At 38.9% G+C, this 21574-nt stretch overlaps 1 protein-coding gene across 4 annotated transcripts in view; it reads right to left on the bottom strand.

Annotated features, from left to right (window-relative positions):
* The window catches only part of ST18 (ST18 C2H2C-type zinc finger transcription factor), a 98205-nt gene that overhangs the window by 31731 nt on the left and 44900 nt on the right, over positions 1–21574 (bottom strand). For 2 of the 4 annotated variants that reach the window (XM_023648623.2, XM_023648624.2), the window contains exons 7-12: positions 17812–17946; positions 16097–16187; positions 15015–15119; positions 12506–12699; positions 10084–10295; positions 1480–1725 (exon numbers count right to left, since the gene is read on the bottom strand). In XM_023648623.2, the coding sequence (XP_023504391.2) occupies positions 1480–1725; positions 10084–10295; positions 12506–12699; positions 15015–15119; positions 16097–16187; positions 17812–17946 (983 nt within the window). The remainder of the gene's footprint in view (positions 1–1479; positions 1726–10083; positions 10296–12505; positions 12700–15014; positions 15120–16096; positions 16188–17811; positions 17947–21574) is intronic. The other 2 variants (XM_023648625.2, XM_070221550.1) reach the window with 1 other exon arrangement.

Raw genomic sequence — 21574 nt, 5'->3', positions numbered from 1 at the left:
AATACTTTAGGTCAATTTTAAAAAGCAAGGAAGAATAAAATGACCAAGAACGCTATGGCAGAATCTAATCAGAAACTGCTGTTGTGTGAATTCCCTCACCCTTCTCCGTGATGGTGTGGGCGGTGAACACAGAGCTTGCTTTAGGTCCTAGGGGGCTCTTGCAGGGATCTGTCCCTGACTCCCCAAGTACAGTTGGCTATTCATTCCTCTATATATTTTGTTCCTGCTCTTGCTGCTGCGATTATCAGCGTATTTGGCTACGTACGTGTCAGTCCTCCTCCCAGACTGAGCTCACATGTGGCAGAAGTGTGTCCTATTTGGTGCTGCATCCACAGGACCTATATTATTTTCTGGACATGGAAATGCCAGTAAAAGTGTACTGAAGAAAAGAGGGAAGGAAGGAAGAAAGGAAAGCAGGAAGGAAGGGATGGAGGAAAGAAAGAAAGAAAGAAAGGAGAAGGAAGGGAAGAAGGGAATGAAGAAGGGGAATTGGAAACAATCCAATCTTGTGATCACTACTGTTTATATCAATTTATGTTCTGAGATGTTAAACCATGTACGAAAATCAAATTAGTCTTCCCCCAAAATCTCTGAACTTCAAAAAGCTGAAAAAGGTGGTGCACATTTCCCAAGAGAATAGCTATTTCAGATCTTTAACATTTCAACTGACAAGTTGAACAACTTGTCGAACAAGTTGAACAACTACTAACAACTTTCCTGACAACCAGCAAAACAGTAAGAATCACTAACTGTAATAATTAGGGTCTCACGTGCAATTACATAGAGTCTAAACAAAGGAGGGTTCTGGCCATGGATTCTTTTGAATGACACTAAATCATGGCTAATCTAGCCAAGCCAAGTGGCTCAAACTGTGGAGAGGAAGGGTGGATGAATTCCTACACAGTCACATCATCTGGCTTTCAGGGTGAAACCACCTCCAAGGTAACCAAATATGTAAATGTACCTCCTTGACTTTGGGATTGATACAACTCAGACAGCCAACATTCATGACCCAATACCTCAGACAATGACCATATACACAGGTATGCCAACACAGTTCCTTCACAAAACTAAGAAAACAAATTTGATATGATTCTTCCTTGTCCTTGATTTGATTTCATCTTCTACCTTCTGGTTCAGAATTAGTAAGTGGCATTTCACTGTTGAGTGATACATTGCCCCTTACAGGCTGCTGCATCTGAAGGGATAATCTCTCGTGCGGTGCACACAATTGCAGCCATAATAGGGATAAAACTCACCATAATGACGTACCATTTTAGGCAAGTGACAGGAAAAGTTGGATTGATTTATAAATTTCTTCCGAAATTTAAAACCATCACTTTACTAAAATCTAAAACAAGGTACAGAATTATGTATCATCTAAACAGGAATGTGAAAAATAATTTAGGGGGAAAAGCTAATAATATTCTCCAATCATGCTGTGTCTTAAACATATCGATTAACATATCGCAACAATACCTCTTTCTCCTCCTCTGTCTTCCCATGAGTTTTGCTATAGTTGATAGGGGTATCCCAGCCCTCGCGATCACAGAGAGCCTGACAGAAGGCTGCATTGACCAGAATGCTGCTTGTTTTGAATGGGGAAGAGGAAGGAGTTGGAACAGAAGTGTTAGAGGATGTTAGGGGTGCAGCTCTGTCCAGTATTCGGTTTTTTTTCATGCTTAAGTCCAATGTGCCATTTTCATCCACTTCTATCTCGGCTCCCTGGTATATAATAGGAAACAGAAAAACATTTAAGCAGTTTGCAGTTACAGCCTAGCCATGTGGGGCTTTTAAGGGATAATTTTAAATGCAAGCTTTTATGTAAGTATATCTGATTTTAAATCTAGCTTTCCGATTTGCTTTGGTTAATGTTCATTTCTTAGGTAGACTTTTAAGAGCAGCCCCATCAGTGAGATTTGTGTTTCTGGGTTTAAACAAAGTAAGCCTAATATAAACAAGATGTTCCAAATCCTAAATGTATTGGCTAAACCTGTTTTATGTATACATACATATATATAATATGTACATTATATATAATAATATAAATATATTATATATATATACAAAGTGTAGCTTTAAATGTTCTTTCCTAGTTCGCAGAATTATTGCTTCCAATACATCATTTAAAGCGTTAACACTCGATTTTATCAAAAGGCACAACACTACTTCCCAACTACCCTCCCACCCTCCAAATCACAATATTAATCTAACATGAGAAATTTGCAAAAACGACCAGCTGGAAGAGAATTTTTACTGGAATATTAGATTAACATGAAAGTGACATTTTACCCTGTGTTACGTGAACCAGAAAAGGTTTGTTAAACGTGGGGGCAGGTTGGGGGAGGTAGACAGTGAAAACCACGCTTCACTCCGGGGCTTTGGGCAGCAGCTGCCTGCTGGACTACTTGGAGTTCAAGTTCTACAGTGAAAACTTCAGAATAAAGATGATTATTTTCCAGATAGTTAATATGAGACAAATTATACCTTACCACATTTCTCCTTGGGATATCTTTGGCTAAGCTCTTTTTTTTTTTTTAAGTTTCGAGTCCCAACAACCTGCCGCTGTGCTCTGGATTGTTCACCAGATACAGGTGATAGAAAGCCTTCTGTGGTGCCATGAATTGTGAACATTGCCCCACAATAACTCTCAGAATTTGGGAAGAATAAGCTTGTAATTTTCCTAAGTAGGTCAGATGAATACCTTTCTGGTATTTTTACTATCATCCATCAATTCACAATTAACTTCTGGACCGTGTCTTCACTCTTCTTCCTTTTGGCTGGTAAAGCAGGAATCTTTGAATATGTTAGCAGGATCCCGAATGCTCACGGTAGCCAGTTACTTCCCAGGGGATTTATTCGAACTGCCCATTTACACTCTGGCCTCCCCAAGCCCCAGCAGTGGCCACAGAGGTGTGGCCGCCGTAGCTGGACTCCAAAGGCCCACTGCTTGAGCCTGATTTAGAAAGTAAAAACACCACTTCTGTATGCTTGTTTTACCTGCAAAGTTCCTATTTTCATTCTCTAAGCCTACGAGATAGACATGCTTTACTATATTTGTGGGAGGTAAATACACTTCTAATATGTTTGTGCTAAGATGCTTTGGCCATATCTTTCTGTCCTTTTTAGTAAATAGTTTAATCTCCTGTGATAGTTTTAAGCCCTGAATTTGACAGTACAGCTTATCCGGGATAATAACTTAGTAACCACAACATCTTATGCCATCTGTATAATATCAAATACATTTTTATACCAGCATTAATAAACCTTAGTTACAAAAATCCAAGATATTAACCGTATCAGTGCCACATGCTCTCTCCATGATATAACAATGTATTCTGCCATGAGCACATCAAAACAATTTTTGGCATCATAGCTGATATGTAACTATAGCGATGAAACAGAGCTATGGTAATCAAGTTTAATGGCGAATGTAAAGTAAAATGCTAAATATTGTAGTTGCTGACATTTTTCATAAAAAATAAAAAACTTGGGTTAAGACTGCACAACCAACATTCACATAAAATTCCAGACCTCCGTGACAGATGGCTTAGGAAAAAGAAGCCATGTGACTGGGCTGCAGAGTTTTATAGTGCAAAACCCATAAATAGTGCAGATCTGATCTCGCTGAAAAAATATCAACTATTCCAAGACAACACATATATATTTTAGTTTTTACAGAAAAAAATCCAAATAGTAAATTAAAAAATTAGAGATTCTTTGAGTTGTTATGATTACACATCTTGAGTACTCTTGTGCTGATTGAAAAAAATCTCACTGCTAATGTTTAAAAGAGGCGCTTTTCTACATCCCGCGCCGCAGCCGGCTGCTCAGGGCACCTGACTCGACTGGGAGAGAGTGCGGCAGCACGTTTGGGTAGCAGGGTACAGATGGGCTTTAAGTGAGCTCACAGATGCACTCGACAATTACAGACAGTACCAGAGAGGGGGCCCTTTCTGCCCAGAGATGGGTGGATCATGCGTTTACTGCATGGATTTTTATTCAGAGCAGTATCAATAGACATCACTTTTCTGTGCTTGAAACTCGGACTGGCAGGACAAAAAGGAGGGGCTGTTGGGAGAGGCCACACGAGGAGGAGGCAATAGCAGGACAGCTGACACGACTCCCTGCCCCAGACTTCAAATATTCTGATTTCTCAAGGTGCTATTTTGGATTCTTATTTTAGTCATCTAAATTTAAATTTTTTTGAGGGTAGGCATAGGTCTAGTACTCATGTATTTTGCAACTTAGGAGCGACATCAAAGACCATCTAGACCAACCACTTTTGAGTTACCGATGCTACCTAGGATTTATTTATTCATTAGATTATTGAGAAAGCACTTAACATTTTCAATCCACTATATTTTCAGGAAAGAAAAATTGAAAAATATATTGTTCTTGTCTTCAAGGAGCTTATTTTATGCATATAGGAGATTGTTAATGAAAGGTAACTTAATAAATATATTATAAATTATTATTCAACTGAAAGTTGAGATAATTATTCATTATAATCCTTATCTGTACTATAAAATAAGAAGCAACTCAGATGTCCCCCAACAGAGAGATGATTAATGAAATTATGTTGCATCTATTTAATGGCACATTAGTGGCCAGTAAAATGATAATTGATAAAATGATAATTATGAAGACTGTGTTGCACCTAGGGAAAGACATATTACTGAAAGCAGGAAACAGCCTGGCTCGCCTATTACGCTGACAGCTAGGGAGAAACAAGAGAAGTTTGTTTTCTGAAGAACAAGGGCAGGCACAGAGACTATTGTATTTCATTTAGAGGATAGGCTTATGGCTGTTTTCCTCCAATATTCTACAGGCAAATAATAATATTATATTGTTTTAACAACTGAAAATTGTCATACATTCAAAGATAGTGACGAAGTCAAAGCAAAATTATAATTTTACCTTAAATATTATGATTGTGAAAATTATTAATGTCCTTAAATTTAAATTTAATCCTCTGTTGATTAATAGAGTAAGACAGCATTGTTTGCCTTATTTGGCAAGCTTTCTACTAATACAAAATACGTCATGCACCACCTCTGCCTTTTTGACTTGGCTAAGAGGAGACACAAAATTCAGTGTCCCTCAGCCTGGGTATCTGCTGTGAGTGCTCTGGTTTTCATCTCCTGACTCCTATTCTTTAATTCTCCCACCAGGGTGTTTTGTTTGAAGAGTATCTTTTCTGTATTGAAAGCTATCTGAAATATGTTTTCAAAGTAGGCAGGGTATTAACAGTAAATGAATAAAAGGAAAAGACTTTATTCTTACTAAACAGTAATTGAGTATTAAAACTAGGAATTTAGGAGTTGAAATTTGAATGTACTCAATATAAATAGAATGATGGAATTCAGAGGAGAAATAAGTGACTGATATACAGCATAAAATTAAAATTAAATTTATACCCATTTCCCAAAAATCTTTGTCTGTGACTGGGAATCATAGTCAGTGAACGTTCTTGGGTGGGCCAGCGGTCTATATAGCATGTAATGATACACGCTTTAAGAAGAGAAGAAGTTGCACAGGAGTGAATTCAAATTTCAGTTCCCATAGGTATAGCTGTGCCACTAGGAGAAAATTATTTAATATCTCTGTACTGCTGTTTCTTCATCTGTAAAATGGGATAATAATATCTGCTTTACAGAGTTTCTAGAAAGATTAAAAAGGATTAATGCGGGCAAAGAGCTTATTTACAGTGCCTGCTACATAGTAGGTCTTCAATAAATGACAACTAAAGATAAGCATGATTTGATCGGGATTTTGAATACCAAAAGAGATACGTCCCTATGCTACTGTACACAGAGGTAAAGAGACAGCTGTTCAATATCTAGTCTCCCTCCACATGTGTCAGTTGGTTCCTTGTGATCTTTGACCTAAGTCCCTCATAACATTCCAATCACAATATATGGTATAACCAGTCCCAATGCTAAAGTTACTGAAAAAGGCTACTTTTGGATTCTAACCATCCTGAGAAGCCCCAGGCTATTTCTGATATCAGGCAGCAAGAATGGCGATGTGATATCATGTTGTTTCTAGGTTTTGTTCAAGCACAAAACAGACTTTGAACTTTAAACATTTCAAGCAAGTGTCAATTTTTTGTTTTCTTTTAAGGCACACTGTGCATATGTCACTTTGTCTAAACAGGTGGGGAAAACACCAAAACAAACAACAGAATGCTTGGCAAGCAGCAGTGATTAGGATAAAGATAGACTGTGAAGCATGTTCCTACCTCTGCTGATGAGGGTGGGAGGAAGAAGGAAAAGTGGGGACTCTCTCTGACACGTGCTGGCGCGTGTTCTCATGGGGCCTGAGGAAAGCATCAGCAAACTCAGCAAACCCAGGATGCTCGCTCTGTGCCTGCTGCCTCGTTTCTGCTGAATGCTGTGCTCATATCAGTAGCAACAGTCTCCAGACTAAAACGGGAGTGTTTGAAGCTGTGGTCCATGGATGTTTTACAAACTCATAATTAATTCCAAATTAAAATGAAGGACATTATACAAATCTTAGAACCAATGAAAGTATTGGTATTAAGAGAGGGCTCATTCTTCAGGCAAAATTACCCTTACCCATTACGATAGCCACTACGTGCTAATAATACCAATTTTTTCTCTTGACTTGATTCCTCAAAAAGGAATTAAAACACATACCAGTGATTTTGGTGGTGTTGATGTGTTGTGTACATGACAGATTATAGTTTAAGAAATAAAAAATTCCTCTTAAGACCTATTTTCAGTATATAATGGACTTGAGCTTGGGCAGTGATGGGCAACGTTAGCACTAACGTCATTAGCACAGTGCTGGAAAAGGGCATTTGAAGGAAGTGCTTCAGTGTTGGGTAAACAGCTGCTCGGTGCTGAGAAATTTCAGAAGGAGAAGAACAATTTGGAATATCCATATCATTCTCCATTGTTTTCAGAGTGGGTAGGAACTCAAAGTTCTCTTGCCTCTCTGAAGATAGCCTCTGCTCTCATTATCTTCCATAAGATTAGAGATTTTGCAAATCACGCATTCAGATCTCCCATGCACATAGCATGAAAAATCTGGATTAGCCCTGACAAGCGGGTATGCAGGCAATTTCAAGGTTAGTGTTCTCTGGCTTGATTTTGAAAAGGTCGTGCCCATGTGTGACAGCACGATCTGTAATTTGTTCTCCTATTGGGTTCTTTAAGCAACTTCAGAGAAGCTCATTATGTAAAAGAAAGGACTGGATGGAGGCAGAAGGAAAACAAGAAATCAGCCCTCACCCAAGTTCTGATCAAATTTCCTTCAAAGCCATCTGTGCCTTCCCTGGATATTAGGAACATCATCTCTAAAATCTAGCTCTCTGCCTGGAACAACCATTTCTTTTGTCTTGCTTTGTCCAAAAACTCCTCGAAGGTAGGGTCTGTGATGGAATCTCACGTGTGACTTAAACAGTCCAGCACTTACAGACCTTTTAGTTGTACAACTAAGAGTGCATCTGCCAGAAGCTCTCTCTAGTACCTCAAAAATGCTTCTATGCTCAGCTACAGAAGTCAAGAGGAAGGAAAAGCTGTACATCATCACATGCTTCTTTCTAAATAAGGAACTCAAGAGATCTATGGATTTTGGCTAGCAGAAGTAAACATACCAACAGCCTGCCATGGAGGAAAAACCAAACCATAGTGGATAGAGAATCAAGCTCATATTCGATGTGGAGGGCAAGATTATTTATAGTTAATCCTACATTATGTAAAGGACACAGAGTAAAGTGCAACATTGACAATGGAAATAGCCCACATTGAGTATTGTTTGATCACAGACCATTTTTCAGGGTTAATTACTTTGGCCTTTTCTCATTTTTTGCTAAAATAATTATTTTTTTTTGTGGTTTCAGGAATTTATGAGGTTCTCTCATATTCAGAAAATAGGATCCAAGTAGGACAGAATTCTGCAAATTGTTACAGTTGTGTGTGAATGCACACCTGGAAGAAGGATTCTGCACAAAGTGACATTGGAGGGTGCCATATTTATCCTATTTTAACAACCACTATGTCAAATGAGACAATTTTCCTTGGAAAATGGTTTTCAAAACTGTCAGCATAACAAACTCCTTCTAAAAGTCATTGGGTGCCCTTTCTGTCTCTTCCATCCTCAGCATCACATCAATGGTCTGGCCTCTGCAGCTGAGATGTGGCCGGCAGTTGTGAGGCTGAGGCATGCCGTGGAGCTGCTGTCACCTGCGCAGGCGCATCTGCTCCACAGAGCACCCCTGGTGCACACAGAGCTCCCAATAGGAGCGCAACAACATGCACAGGAAGTCGATTATTGGAATTTTTGAAATGTGCTGATTTAACAGTCACTTTTCTGACCAGAAAGATGTTTAAAAAGAGAAGAATATATATTGATAAGGAAAAGTACTCTCACATTTTAGTCACCTTTGTTTGATTCATTGTTTGGCTTCAACATTTAATAGAACAGGGAGAATGCAAAGGTTAAAGGCAGAATTCTGAGGAACAAAAAAATATCTACACATGCAGACGGAAAACATTCATTCTACAACCGTTTACTCAAGTAATTTAGGTAACATTAATCATTATAATCTTGGTACTTTTATTCTCATAGGACAGCCTAAACAAACAAGTAATAAAGCACTGAAAAGGAAGATATTTTAGTATTTCTCCAACTAGGTGCATATCAGAATATCCTTTTCAAAAAGAAGAAATTTATTCAGGTTTTTAAAAATAAATTTAAAAATAACTAAAGGTGCATTTTGAAGTACTTGAAATCATTCATCTATATAAATAATTTCTAACTTGGATTCCTTTGAATTTGGATAGCTTGGTATTTTTTTAATATTTTTTAGAGGATGTGCTTTTCTTTGTTTAAGAACCTCATTTGTTTAAAAATTGTTTTTGAGTGCTTTTTGGCCATCAACTCTTCCTGGGGTTTACTTGGCTCAGATTTGTCCAGAAGCTAATTCTGATTCTTCTGTCAAATGCTCGATGGCACCGCGTTCCCTGCTCTCCTGAAGGCCTGGCACGGCACAGGTGAGCAGCTGACCACACCAGGGATGGGGTTTGCTTAAAGGGAAAAGGAGAGCCGTATCCTTTATCGGCTGAGTTTCAGGGGGAGTGTTGAACCAGGGAATCTTCCACTTAAAACAGGCATAAAAATCTCTTCTCCAAATAAGCCTGAGCACTTGATTTCAGCTGGCATCAGCCATCTAGGTAGGACAATAATTCCTTTTAACTGAGCCCTCTGTGTGGATGGGAGTTGCTGGCTCCAGCTGAAGGCCGAGCAGCTCCTATACTTCCTCCGGGGATCGCTGTCACTCTGTAGCTGATACATCCCTCCTCCTCAAAAGGCAAGAAGTGGAAGATCTCTGCTTTCTGTTTTCATCAAGGTATCATAAACATGGATATCTACTTCTCGTTGTTAGTCAAAAATGAGAGGTTATTAGAGAAATGTGGTTAATTTCACGGGCTTCGGAAATGTGGTATTTTCACAAACTTCACAGAATTTGATTTTGGATCTGAATGCCCTGCATTTTCAAGTCCCCCAAACCATCTCTTGCTGATTTAATGTATCTAGGTTTTACTATGTGTCCTTTGAGAATACTACAGCAACTTACACTATCTTATGTTTTACAATAGTAACATGTGCAATAATAAAATTTCATGAGTCAATTTTGCAAATGTTTTACGAGTCACTGTTTAATCAAACACTTCCTACCATCTTTGATTTGCAGACATCAAAAAGCTTCTATTGTTCAGACTGATTTTAATGGCAACCCACTCTTCTTATGTGCCAAAATCTCCAACACAAAAATAGATTTGAAATCTATAAATCTCCTCAACCAGTCTCCATAACTCACTTCCTCCCAAACTTTGATGCACTACCTGCAAGAACACCCACTCTTTCACTCCTCCTTGAACCCATCAAGCTCATCACTGTCAGTGTTCCTCTGAGTGTCTCCCTAAGACAAGGAGGGGATGTGCTTTAGAGGTGGGGAGTGGTGTGGTAGTGAATGTGGTTAGCAACATGAAAGGCAGTTTATTCTCACGGTTCAGTCGCTGGCCCACCCTCCGGGCTCTTGGACTGGCCTACCTTGGCATGCAGACTCTGTGGTTTGTTGGAGAGGATGTCTGCAGCTTCCCTGCAGCGGGTGGAAAGGTTCAGGATGGCAGCAGCTGCTGCTATGTGGGTGTCTTCACTACATTGACCGTAGCTATAAGAGCTGGCGCGGCAAGGGCTCTGTGTGTGGGCGCCTGCACTAGGCAGTCGATTAGGAAATTTCCCTGGATTTGAAAAATGCTTTGCTGTTGAAGAGAGATTTGATTAGCAATTTCATGTACGTGGTTTTATTCATTAAATAGATTTGTTTTAAAGGTATAACTTCTTGCATTAAAAAATGTGAAGAATAAATTAAAACATGATCCATTATCCATTGGTATGTTAAATGAAGGTTATTCTGATTGGTTTTCACAGAAGTTCACAGATCAAATGATGTGATTGTTGGGAAAGAATGTCTATTCTCTTAATATTTTTTGTATTTACGCTTCTTACAACAAAACCTCCATAATTAATGTTATGGGGCAGGTGCACTGGCAGCATTTGTGGTAAAAATTGTGGATTAAAAGCCACACTAGCAAAACCCATCAAGGACTACAGAGGTTAAGGCCAGTGCATCTACAAACTGTATGTGTGAGGACAAGTAATTCCAGTAGAGAAAAAAATGTATCCTTTCAATATCTATTTTCACAATAACACAGTCTATACTTAGATATGGAATTGCATTTTTATTATTTGACATGCAGGCTTGTTTTGTGCTTAAAACAGTAGAAGCTGTTCTTCATTTAACTAGATGGAGCTAAATACATGGTGGAATCTTTAATGAGCTGGCATTTTGCATATTCAGGTAAACCATGATGAGCAAAGGACAGAGAAAATGTTCTCCATGTGAACAGAAAGCCAGTTTAGTGATCAAGGCTGAGTTTCTGCTCTAAGTTTCTGTTGTGGGTACCAAGGCATTACTGATAGAATTAACCATAGTTCTCTTCACTCTGGGTGTTCACAAACATCACTCAAGGTTACAGAGAAACACCCAAGATTTCATGTGGAATAATAAAAACGTATTTAGTTATTTATTTTGCTGTAAAAATGGTTTATTTTAAATATTTGATCAGTATTTTTCAAAAATAATTTGACATTACCAAATGTTATTCCTATAATTATAATATATGAAAATATCACTGAATGTTTCACATTTTTAAATCAATATCCATATCAGATGAGTATATAGATTGCTCTTATTAATTAGTTTCATCTGAATTAAACAAATATGTATATGATTATGTATGTGTGTATATTTTGTGTATATATAATAAAACTGTATGCATATATATATATTTGTACGGACAAATTGTGTGTGTGCATAAATTTTTTTCCTGAATCTAATAGGTTGTCAGGTTATTTGGCTGGGCCCTATTTTTGGTAAGAATAGGCAAAATATCTTTTGGAGTATCATGCGCTTCTTGTTGATGGGAAAACTCCTTTCAATTCTGTTTATCCACTGCTGAGTTTTACACAGCATTCTAGTTCTTTGAAAGAGGTGATTAACATTACAGAATGAAGCCAATATTCTGTGTTCCTAGGAATACTCAGTCTAGGTAAGTAGGTGTGAGACCAATGGGATTCCCTGGATTTGTAGAACCTTATAAAAAATTCATAGTCTATAGAGGTCTCAAATTGGGGAATTATTTCACTTCTTCCCTTATGATTAAGTTATCATAATGCAGAAATTATTCCTAGGTTTATTCCCAACATTCACGTTCTTACCTTTTCATTAGAATATTCAAGGATTCTAAACAACTTAAGAAATGTGTGAGTAAACCTCAAGTTTCCTATGGTATAGCATTGTTGAGTTACGACTTTATGGATGTGTTAGTACTACAGCATTAACACATTTTTAGTGTTTCTATATTAATTCTTAAATTTGCGATAAACATCTCCATAGCCATACACATTTTTTTCCTAGTAAAATCTTGATTCCTGAATTGCGGGTTTCTCCTCAGACTTTTCATTTTTTCTCCCATCTTCAGTCTGATCACTTTTGCTAATTTAAATAATATTTTAAGTAATATTTCAACATTTTAACTATTAAATTTCCATAATTTCAATATGAGTCAAAATTACTGTTTTATAATAATTATTACAGTTTTCAATATTAGTCCCAATCCCAGTCAAATGTGAATTAAATATTTCGTTAGAATTACTATATTTAAACAATGGCACCATATTTATAGAATAATTAATCCATTAACTATTCACCATATTCAGTGTAACTTTATGTAAAATCAGTAACATTGATCAACTTATTATTGTTTTCCTTTATTTTATTTCACTGTACAGTATATTTTTTCTCCTCCCAGCAGTAAGCGTATTGTAAATTTGAGTACGCCCCCTCCCCCAACACACACATACACAAGATGCATTTTTTTTGGAAAAAGTATTAGAATTTAAAGCTTACATTCTGGAAATGGTGGTGTTTTTCGTCCTTGACCTGTCTGTATGATAGAGCGTTTACCAAAAACCTGGGCATCGAAACTGGCATAATCAAATGGTACTTTCCCAAACTTCTCCTGTTCTTTTGACACCGTGGCTCTGGGAGAGGTGATGGCCTGTGATCGGAAATTGAATTCAATTTGCTTCACCAAACTAGTCCTGAAGAGAGAGGGGAAGAGTTCAAAAGAAATAGCATGAAACTATTGGCGGACATATTAGCATCAGAATTTAAAGTAGATTGGATGTGTCATTCCTGTAGGTACCCACAGAGACACTGCACCTAAGACAAGAGCTCTGGCTGCATGCAGCATGAAACAGCAGGGTGCTCTGCACCTGGAGTGAAAGATGGGAGGCACTTTGGGCTCTAGGTGACTATAGTGAGGCTGCATATTGTGTGTCCGAGTCTCCCCTCAGTAAAAGTGGAACGTGCAATCCTCCATTCTTCTCATGCAGATGCCAAGAAGAGTAAGTATTTGACATCTGTTAGCACTTTGAGCTCCATAGAGAAAAGTGCCGTGTAACTGTCATTAGGGCACTGACAAGGTGTGCACATTCTGCTTGTTAGGACTGTTAATCAGATTAGCAGCGAGAAGTCATGATCGTAACTAGTGAGAGAATGTCATTATATTCTGTCCGAAGAAGTGAAGCTGAGCTCTGCTCCGTTCAGCAGAGCTGGCAGGAGCCCGGTGCCCATCAGGGCAGTGCAGGCACCAGAAACTTGATTCTTGAATTCTGAGTTTCTTCTTGGCTCTTCATCTTTTTTCCACTTTCAGTTTGAATGTTTCTGCTGATTTAAATAGTATTTCAATATTTTATCTATTAAATTGCCACCATTTCAATATGAATCAAAATTACTGTGTTATAATGGCTATCACATTTTTCAGTAGCAGTATCCCAATCCAAGCTAATTGTGAATTGTATATTCCTTTAGAATTACTTGGATTAAACAAAGGGTCTCATATTTGTGTAGCACCAACTCCAGTCAAGGAAAACACAAATGTCCTTGTGCTGTGGTCTAATGGTAAAGAACATAAACACATACACCTTTCAGAATTTAGCAGTATCAAAAATGTTTATTTTTCTTTTGTTTTCTACCAAAACATGCCTGACTCATCAGAATGTCAGTTTTGATGATATTTCTTGGATTAGATAAAAAACTTTTTAGCTACTACATAAAAATATTTGAGTGATTAGTTGATCTAGTTGTTGGCTTATACTCCTAAAGCTGCACAACTGTTCTAGTCTAAAATAATATTTATCTTTGAAGAAATGAGCAGGGACCGGCTCCGTGGATGAGTGGCTAAGTTCGCGCGCTCCACTGCGGTGGCCCAGGGTTCGAATCCTGGGTGCGAACATGGCAATGCTCGTCAGGCCACGTTGAGGCGGCATCCCACATCACACAACTAGAAGGACATACAACTAAGATATACAACTGTGTACAGGGCGGGTTTGGGAAGATAAAGCAGAAAAAAGAAAAAAAGATTGGCAACAGTTGTTAGCCCAGGTGCCAATCTTAAAAAAAAAAAAGAAAGAAATGAGCAAAACAAAATGTAATGTTATTTCTATATTTGATAAATGACCTACTTAGAGAGAGACTAGAGAATACAGTAATACCAACCAAGAATCTTGCTATAAGATTTTTAACTGCTATTTATTCAGTCATTCATGATCTTTTCCTGACATATGTTCTTCACTTATGTGATTTGAATGACAATTTTGACTCTAGGATATTAAATCTATAGAAGAAAATATAGAAGCCATATTTTGAAAATGTTCCTAATAACTATTTTGCATTTCAGCATCTCTTTAACAACAATGAAGATCAGGTCATCTATTTTAATCCTGAAATCACTTTTCCTAACATACATGATTTTTGTATTAATAAATGTATAACTTCACCTTGTGTCATCATGTATAGTTTATTATTTCCGTGTAAGTGAGTTCTTCCAAACTACTAGAGATTGTGAAGCATCTAGGATCAATAGGAGATATTTTATTAACAGTTATCAATTCATGGAACAAACTTTTGTTTTAAAGAAACTATATGTAGATATGGAGCAAGATGAATATACAACACCCCATATTTTGAGTGGGTCTGAATGATTAATGATAGCATTTTCTTCAAGCAGAGAGGTTAAGTCAATCTTAAGGGAGAGCTTACCTGACTAGTGGCATGGGCTGCATTTAGCGACATAGTATTTTGATGAATACATATACGTTATCAAATACTTTATTTCTTCTAGAGTCATCCACAATATCTTACCTTTGCAGACAGATTAATTTCAAGTTAAACTTATGGAGAGTCTGGCAGTCACTTTAAGAGATAGTATGAGTAACCGGACCAGCCTTTCAAATGGATACTGGCAGCCGGACATGAAGGTCAGGCCATAGTGAATTGGCACATGGGTGAAGGGCCCTGTCACACGGGAGCATGGCATGAAGAGAGTATCAGGAATGTCACGGGATGGTCATACCTGTGAACCTGGTCAGCACACTGCCCAGTTTTAGGAGAATCAAGCTGATTTTTGTCCTGGGACATTGCCAATTTTTCAGCTGCAGCAATTGGACAGCCGGAAAGACTGTTTAAAGGAAAAGAGGGAGAATTTGAGTTAAAATGATAATGTGATTTGCTTTGGCACGTGCTTCACAGCATACTTGGCACACACTAAATGTTACGTCATATTAATAGTTCACTTAGCACCATTCTCATGCTAAAAGATCCCAAAGGGTTTTGCAAACTATAGTGTCAACATCTGTCCCCTAACCCCATCTCAGAGGGGAAAGAAAACAAACTCATTTTTAAAGTCAAAATATTATGTAAGGGAGAAATAACTAAATTATTCTGCAACTTCCTAATATTCTAAGTAGAATGTGCTCACTCCAATTGCAATGTGTCCAGATATAGATGTTAGCATGACAATTCCATGATTTATCTTAGGATTTTTAGCAAAATATTAGGGACTTAATTTTATGTCTTAGTTTAAATTGAAAGTATAGAATATGAAGTTTTCTCACAATATGCCTACGGGTCAAATAGCATCTCATGACCACATAATCTATATATAATATAAAATGCACATAAAACAATAAGCATTTTCACCAAAAAATATTTACATATACATAATACATTTGTATCTAAATGCACCTATGTGTTTTAAGTTAGTTGCGGTCTCAAGGAAATGAACCTCAATGAAGTAAAATGATGTTTACCTTCATCCTGGTTTACGGCCAAAACCACAGCTATGGTGAGGTTCCAGAGCTAAAGAGAACATGTCCTATTTGTGTGACTATATGAATACATAACCCACTCTTCAAATATAACGTTTCTTGTTAGTATAATTGCCTACCAAATGAAAATTTCTAGGAAAGTAAATAATGAAGTAACTTTTTTTTTTTTTACTCTGCATGCACGGAGACTATTCCTTATCTGTTTCAAGGGGTAACATATTTGGTAGTGATCCAGGATTTTGATAATACATTGTTCCTTGTTTTCTTGGTGCAAAGTTTCTCTCACTTCTTTCTGTAATGTAAAAGATTGGCATCTCATCACAGTTACCTCCTGTGGGTGTTGCGGTTGCTGTTCACATGCCCTCTTCCTGTGCATCCTGGGGTGGGACACTTGAGCACATTTTCATGCATGGCAAGAACTAAGCACAAAATATCACATAAAAGAAAAGAATAAAATACCATAAATACATACACTAACAAATTGATTTCTCAACATTGCATTTAAATGAGTTTAGTTTCATACTCCACCATGCTCCCTCCCAATAGATAATTGGATTGAAATAAACAAACACTTAAGAACTTCAAAAATGAAATTCAGCAAGCTTGTTCAAGTTTTAGCTTCTCTAAACTTCATGTCACGGTTAGCTCTAGGCTTAAAGGAGACTATTCTGCTTGTATTTAACTTAAACTGAAAAGCTCATAACCTTCCTTTTACATTAATGTGCTTTTCCTTAGGAGAGTGGATAGAGAACATTATTTGTCAGATAGTTGCTTCTATCTTTTTCCCACAATGTGAAGTTCTGAACATAGCCTTCTTCATTTCCTAAGAGATATTATTTCGACTCTTTGTCCATTGCCCCTCACCTCCACTGCCATTTGGTTACTGGTGAAAGAGTATGGTTGAGTGAACACGTGGGTAATCAGTCTGAGAACTGCTAGTCTGGTGGGACGGTGCTGAGCTAAGTAGATTGAGTGATTTGCAAAACTGTGCTGTGGAAGCGGTCGATGCTGAGGCCTTCCCAACACTGCAGTTTGTATGATCAAGAGGTGATTCAATAAGTAGGTTCAAAAAGTAGAAGATGTAACATATGGATACTTCAAAACTTAGAAAGAGGTAGCCTTTTTCTTTTCTTCATTTCCTAGCTCATAGAGGGGCTGTGGGTGGAGAGATCAACTAAGATTTGCTCTCTCTCAGGGCCCTCAGATGCTGTGGGATGTCCTGGGGTGACATCACAGACATCACATGTCCTTACGTGCCCAGGGGAGGCCAGGATGTGAGGCACTTCCCATATTTGGCTGATGCACTGAGGCTGAGACTGCTCGTGGGTTCGTGGAAGCCATGCCGCCTGGTGAGAAAGGACTGTGGGGTCCACAGTATGTTAACCGTGTCTTTTAATTTCTATATTCTGACACTTTGACATCTGGGGCCTTGCTAACCCTGGAGAGACTGCCCCTCCCAGAGCTAGCTAATACCTAGAAATAGTAAACACTTTTCAAATGAAACCAACTTATTCCAAGACCACATCCAACTGCCACCTTTATCAGGCTCTCACATTTCAGGACACTCTCCACCTGCCTATCCCCCAGGGCCAGTACCAGACAACTACAGACAGTCCCTAAGCCCCAGAACCCACTGAAAGAATTCAAACTAGCCAATCCAAAGCCTGCTTACCCTGCTCCTTCCCACAGAAGACACAACAAAGGCTCTTGTCCACAATTCCCCCTCCTTCTACTCCCCGACTGATCCTGGCGCTTCCCCATGTGGCCCTGCCTGGTGTGGCGTGCGCTCTTCTCTTGGGAATTGTGAGTAACAAGTTATCTTCTCAAGGTCAGTTGTCTGCTGATCTATTGGCTGTACTGTACACCAGGTTTTCTAGTCATACACCATATTTTAAACACCTAGTTAGATGGAAATTGTCTTGACACAGAGAGAAAACTATATTTCCATTCCTATTTCCAAATTGGAGGAGAAAGGCGATAACATTGTGATGCTGTGGCACGTATAAGAGGCACCTACTTCTTTTAGGGATAAACAGTACTCACTTTCCAGGGGAACCCGTACTTTGTGGGGGCACCCCGAAAGGCTGCGGTGGTGAGGGTAGAGGCCTGTCACGTGTCCTGTGCCATCACACCCGGGGATGGGGCACTTGGTCTCTCTCTTTTCAGGCCTCGGTGAATCTATAGAGAAATTCAATCAAGAGATTCATGTGGTTATTCTTCCCTTCCCATTCAATAGAGTGGCCTTGCAGGGTGACATTTTGACTTTATTCAGTTTTATCATCATAAACATTCTTCTCACACTGCCTTGAATAAGACCCTCAACTAAGACCTGTGGAAGCAAAAAATGTTTTCAATTTTCTTAGCTTTCTAAGCAAAGGTTGACACAGGGCGAGGGAGTGTTAAAATACAGAGATGGTTCTAAGTTGTCATGTCACATATTGTAGTTAGAGCCTCATTATGAAAAATCAACCCTACACCAGAGGATGCACAGGCTCCTAAAAAAAAGTGAGAAAGAAGAAAGAACTTATTTAAACCAAAACTTGGAGTCTTGGAAAAGTCAGATTCACAATGACAAAGCAAGTAAGCTACCATATCTGAGAAGGCCCTGTCAGGCCTTGTCCCTGTGTGTCCCCGGCAGCACGTGGCCCTAGGGTTTCTGGTCCAAGTGGCTGCTACTAGCCATGTGTGGGGCCTGCTCCAAGAAAAGTTAGGACAAGGAGTCAAGGATGCCATCTTGTGCCATGCCCAACCAACTGGCAGTGCTGCAGAGGCCCGAGATTCCAAAACCCCAATGGATTGCCACTTTGGATCAATATGCAGTAGCCACAGAAAAGAAACTGTTGATTTTACTCTGAATGCAGAAACTGAAAACTGAGGCAACAGGAAGAAGGCTTGGCAAAGAAATGTTCTTCTGGGAGTCTTACAGAGAACGGAAGTCCAGAGAATGGAGGCCGCCTTGAGTGGTCTAGAGAGTGCTGCCAAGAACATAGGGTAACGGTGGGGGGTCACAGGGCCAGCCAGGTGGAGAAAAGGGACACCTTGTAACACAATTAGTCAGGCTGCCACGGTACGGCAGCCTAAAGTGCTGCAGATAAGCTCGGGGTTTTAATTTCCTGGCACACACATTGCTGAATGTTAAAGGGTTATATAAATATATAAAATAAATGAGGACTAACATGAATACTGATGAGGTTAGAGCTAACACATAGAAATTTTCATATTTGTGATTGAGATGGTAGATAAAATAGAAATGCATTCTCACAGCCAGAATCACTGCCCTGACTTGAGCATGGAATGATAATACCAATCATGGGGGCAAGCCTGGCACTCAGCATTCCACGCACTTCGAGGAACCAGAATTAGAACCAGCATGGGAGCCTCAGAGAAAGGGCCAGTGTGGAACGGAGGTAGGCTGCAGGCTTCTCAGAACACGAAGTATCAGGAATAATGAATACACTTGATGCTGAGAGTGAAAATAAATAATCTATACGATCCTGCCACAAGCAAGCCGCTGGGATGGAGTGCCTGGAAGAGTCCTGCTGCCCGAGGATGCAGAGGACCCATATGCTACTGCTCCGAACACGGCACCGAGAACAGCACAATGTCGCGGGATGTGACAGACGTCTCCAGGGTGGAATATTGCGGTGAGCAGACTTGCCTCCGTGATACTATGCCACCCCAGTTGTTGGATTATAAATGGTCCTGGGCAGATGGGCACAGTAGGCTGTATGTAATGCAATTATTTGAGGGCATGATATGAGCAAAGTGGGAGGAGCCAAGGATCCTTCAGGTTATCACACACACTGCCAGGGAGGGGAGGGTCAGCAGAGAGAAAACTGTAAGTTGTAAATGAGAAATGAACAGCTGAAAGTAAGGATGCCCTGAGTAGCAGGCATTTACGTTTAACGAGAGACAGGATTTAAATGCCATGATATCGAGACGATCCTGTGTTTTCTGTAAGAGACAAAGGGGCATATTAAGAATTTTGACATGTTCTATGATTTTGTGGACATATATTTTATTAATCCAAAAATGATGCCAAATTTCAAGTTGAGTTTGGCGTATAATATCTATAGACAGCTAGTCAAAAATCCTTGAAGTTTGATTAAGTGAAATTAGGACGGTTGATACCATATGAGTGAATTAGAAAAAAGGAAATGCAATGTGTATTTTGATGCCCTTCTTCCCTTGGATCTCCTCCAAGTGAGACCACATTGAAAGCTTTGGCATTGAGCATTTCCCCTCTTTGCCACATTATTTGTCTACAGGAAGCCAGAGAGGGTGTGAGAGATAAGGCAGGGCTGGCACCTGCCCAGGTGTGGTCCACTGACAGTCCGTCAGGCACCTTTGTCTGCTAGCCTCTTCTCTGCAGGGTGAACAAAGATGCTGATGAAATGCTCTATAGGGCAGAACCTGTGTGCACGATAAGAAGCCAGAGCTTGAGCTCTTGGGTCTCTCAGGCCTGGCTCCTCTTCTTCTTTTATTTTCTTCACCAAATGCTGCATAATGAGGGTAATCCTATACTTGGTGACCGACCTTATATCCTGGTTTGCCTGGGACTGTCCTATTCACACCTGATATAGTCATGTGGTTGTTCATATCACTCCCCTTTACTCTAAAAGTGTGGTAGGCTGTACAATAAATTATTTGGTGACTCTACTTATATTGTGACCTAATGTCTCACTAACTGCTTAACAGCAACAGTATAGCCAAACTTTTCTATTTTATAATTGCCTACTCATCTGAAGACTTAGGTAGAATGATATTTTAAAATCCTAGTGTTCTCTCCTTAATAGAGGAATCATATGCCCAAGGAGTATGGCAATGAGCATGGTATTTTGGAAAGAATGGTTATCATTTGGGATGAGTGTTGACTTAGAAACATAGAAGGCACGTCAGAGAAAAAAGTGCCTCTTATGCCGCTTGCTCCCACATCTGGAACAAGCAATAAGAAAGCAAATACTTAATTTGGACTCTACAGGCATCCTTTGGATGAAGCCTGTGGTCCCCTGCAACATAGGCTTCACTTTTCTTTGCTTCTGTTTCATACTAGTCTGGTCTGCATCTCCTTGCATAGGCTTTTATATTCCAAGGCAGGACCCGCCCCACACAATTGGATATCCTCTTGACTCATCCAGCCCATTAGTAATTCTCTAAGTTTCCAACATGAGCCATATTTACAAACACAGATTCAGATTCCATTGCTTTGTTAATTTTTGTAAACAAAAAAGTTTTAAAAGTTGTATAAAAATGACCAAAGGATTGTCAAGTATTTTAAACTATGGCACAAATAAAGTTTCTCCAAATACTGGATTTCTTTGGCTGGAAGATATCATCAATTGTAAGATAAACATTTTCTGTGCTAGTAAGAAAGAAAAAACTATCAAAAATTAAATTATGCTAGACCCTCCTGATTTCAGAAATGTTAAAAACAGGAAAATTATGTATCTTAGAATGAATAAAATATAGTATATTGGAAATTATGGGGTTTGGGGATTTGAAGTAAATTTCATCTTTTTTCTGATTTTCTAGTTCATTAAAAAAACCACACAGGTAAGTTCAACAAGTTGCATATTATGGGAGTGCACAGAGCTAAATACAAGTGTCCTGTCCCAAATCACACACTAGTCGTTTATATTGTGTCCCCATCCCAACCTTGCAGTATGTTTGCAAAGCATTATTATCTTGCTCCTTACCACATGACATTATTTTATTCTTTTCTGTTTTTTCATCTCTGAGCTGCAAGATATTATGTGACAAGATTGCAGGTGCGCACTAAATGGACTTAAAATGACAAAACATACAA

This window comes from Equus caballus, chromosome 9 (assembly GCF_041296265.1).
Source record: "Equus caballus isolate H_3958 breed thoroughbred chromosome 9, TB-T2T, whole genome shotgun sequence".
Lineage (NCBI taxonomy): Eukaryota > Metazoa > Chordata > Mammalia > Perissodactyla > Equidae > Equus > Equus caballus.
The sequence above is the reverse complement of the archived record's forward strand: the minus strand, read 5'-3'. Positions and strand labels throughout refer to the sequence as shown.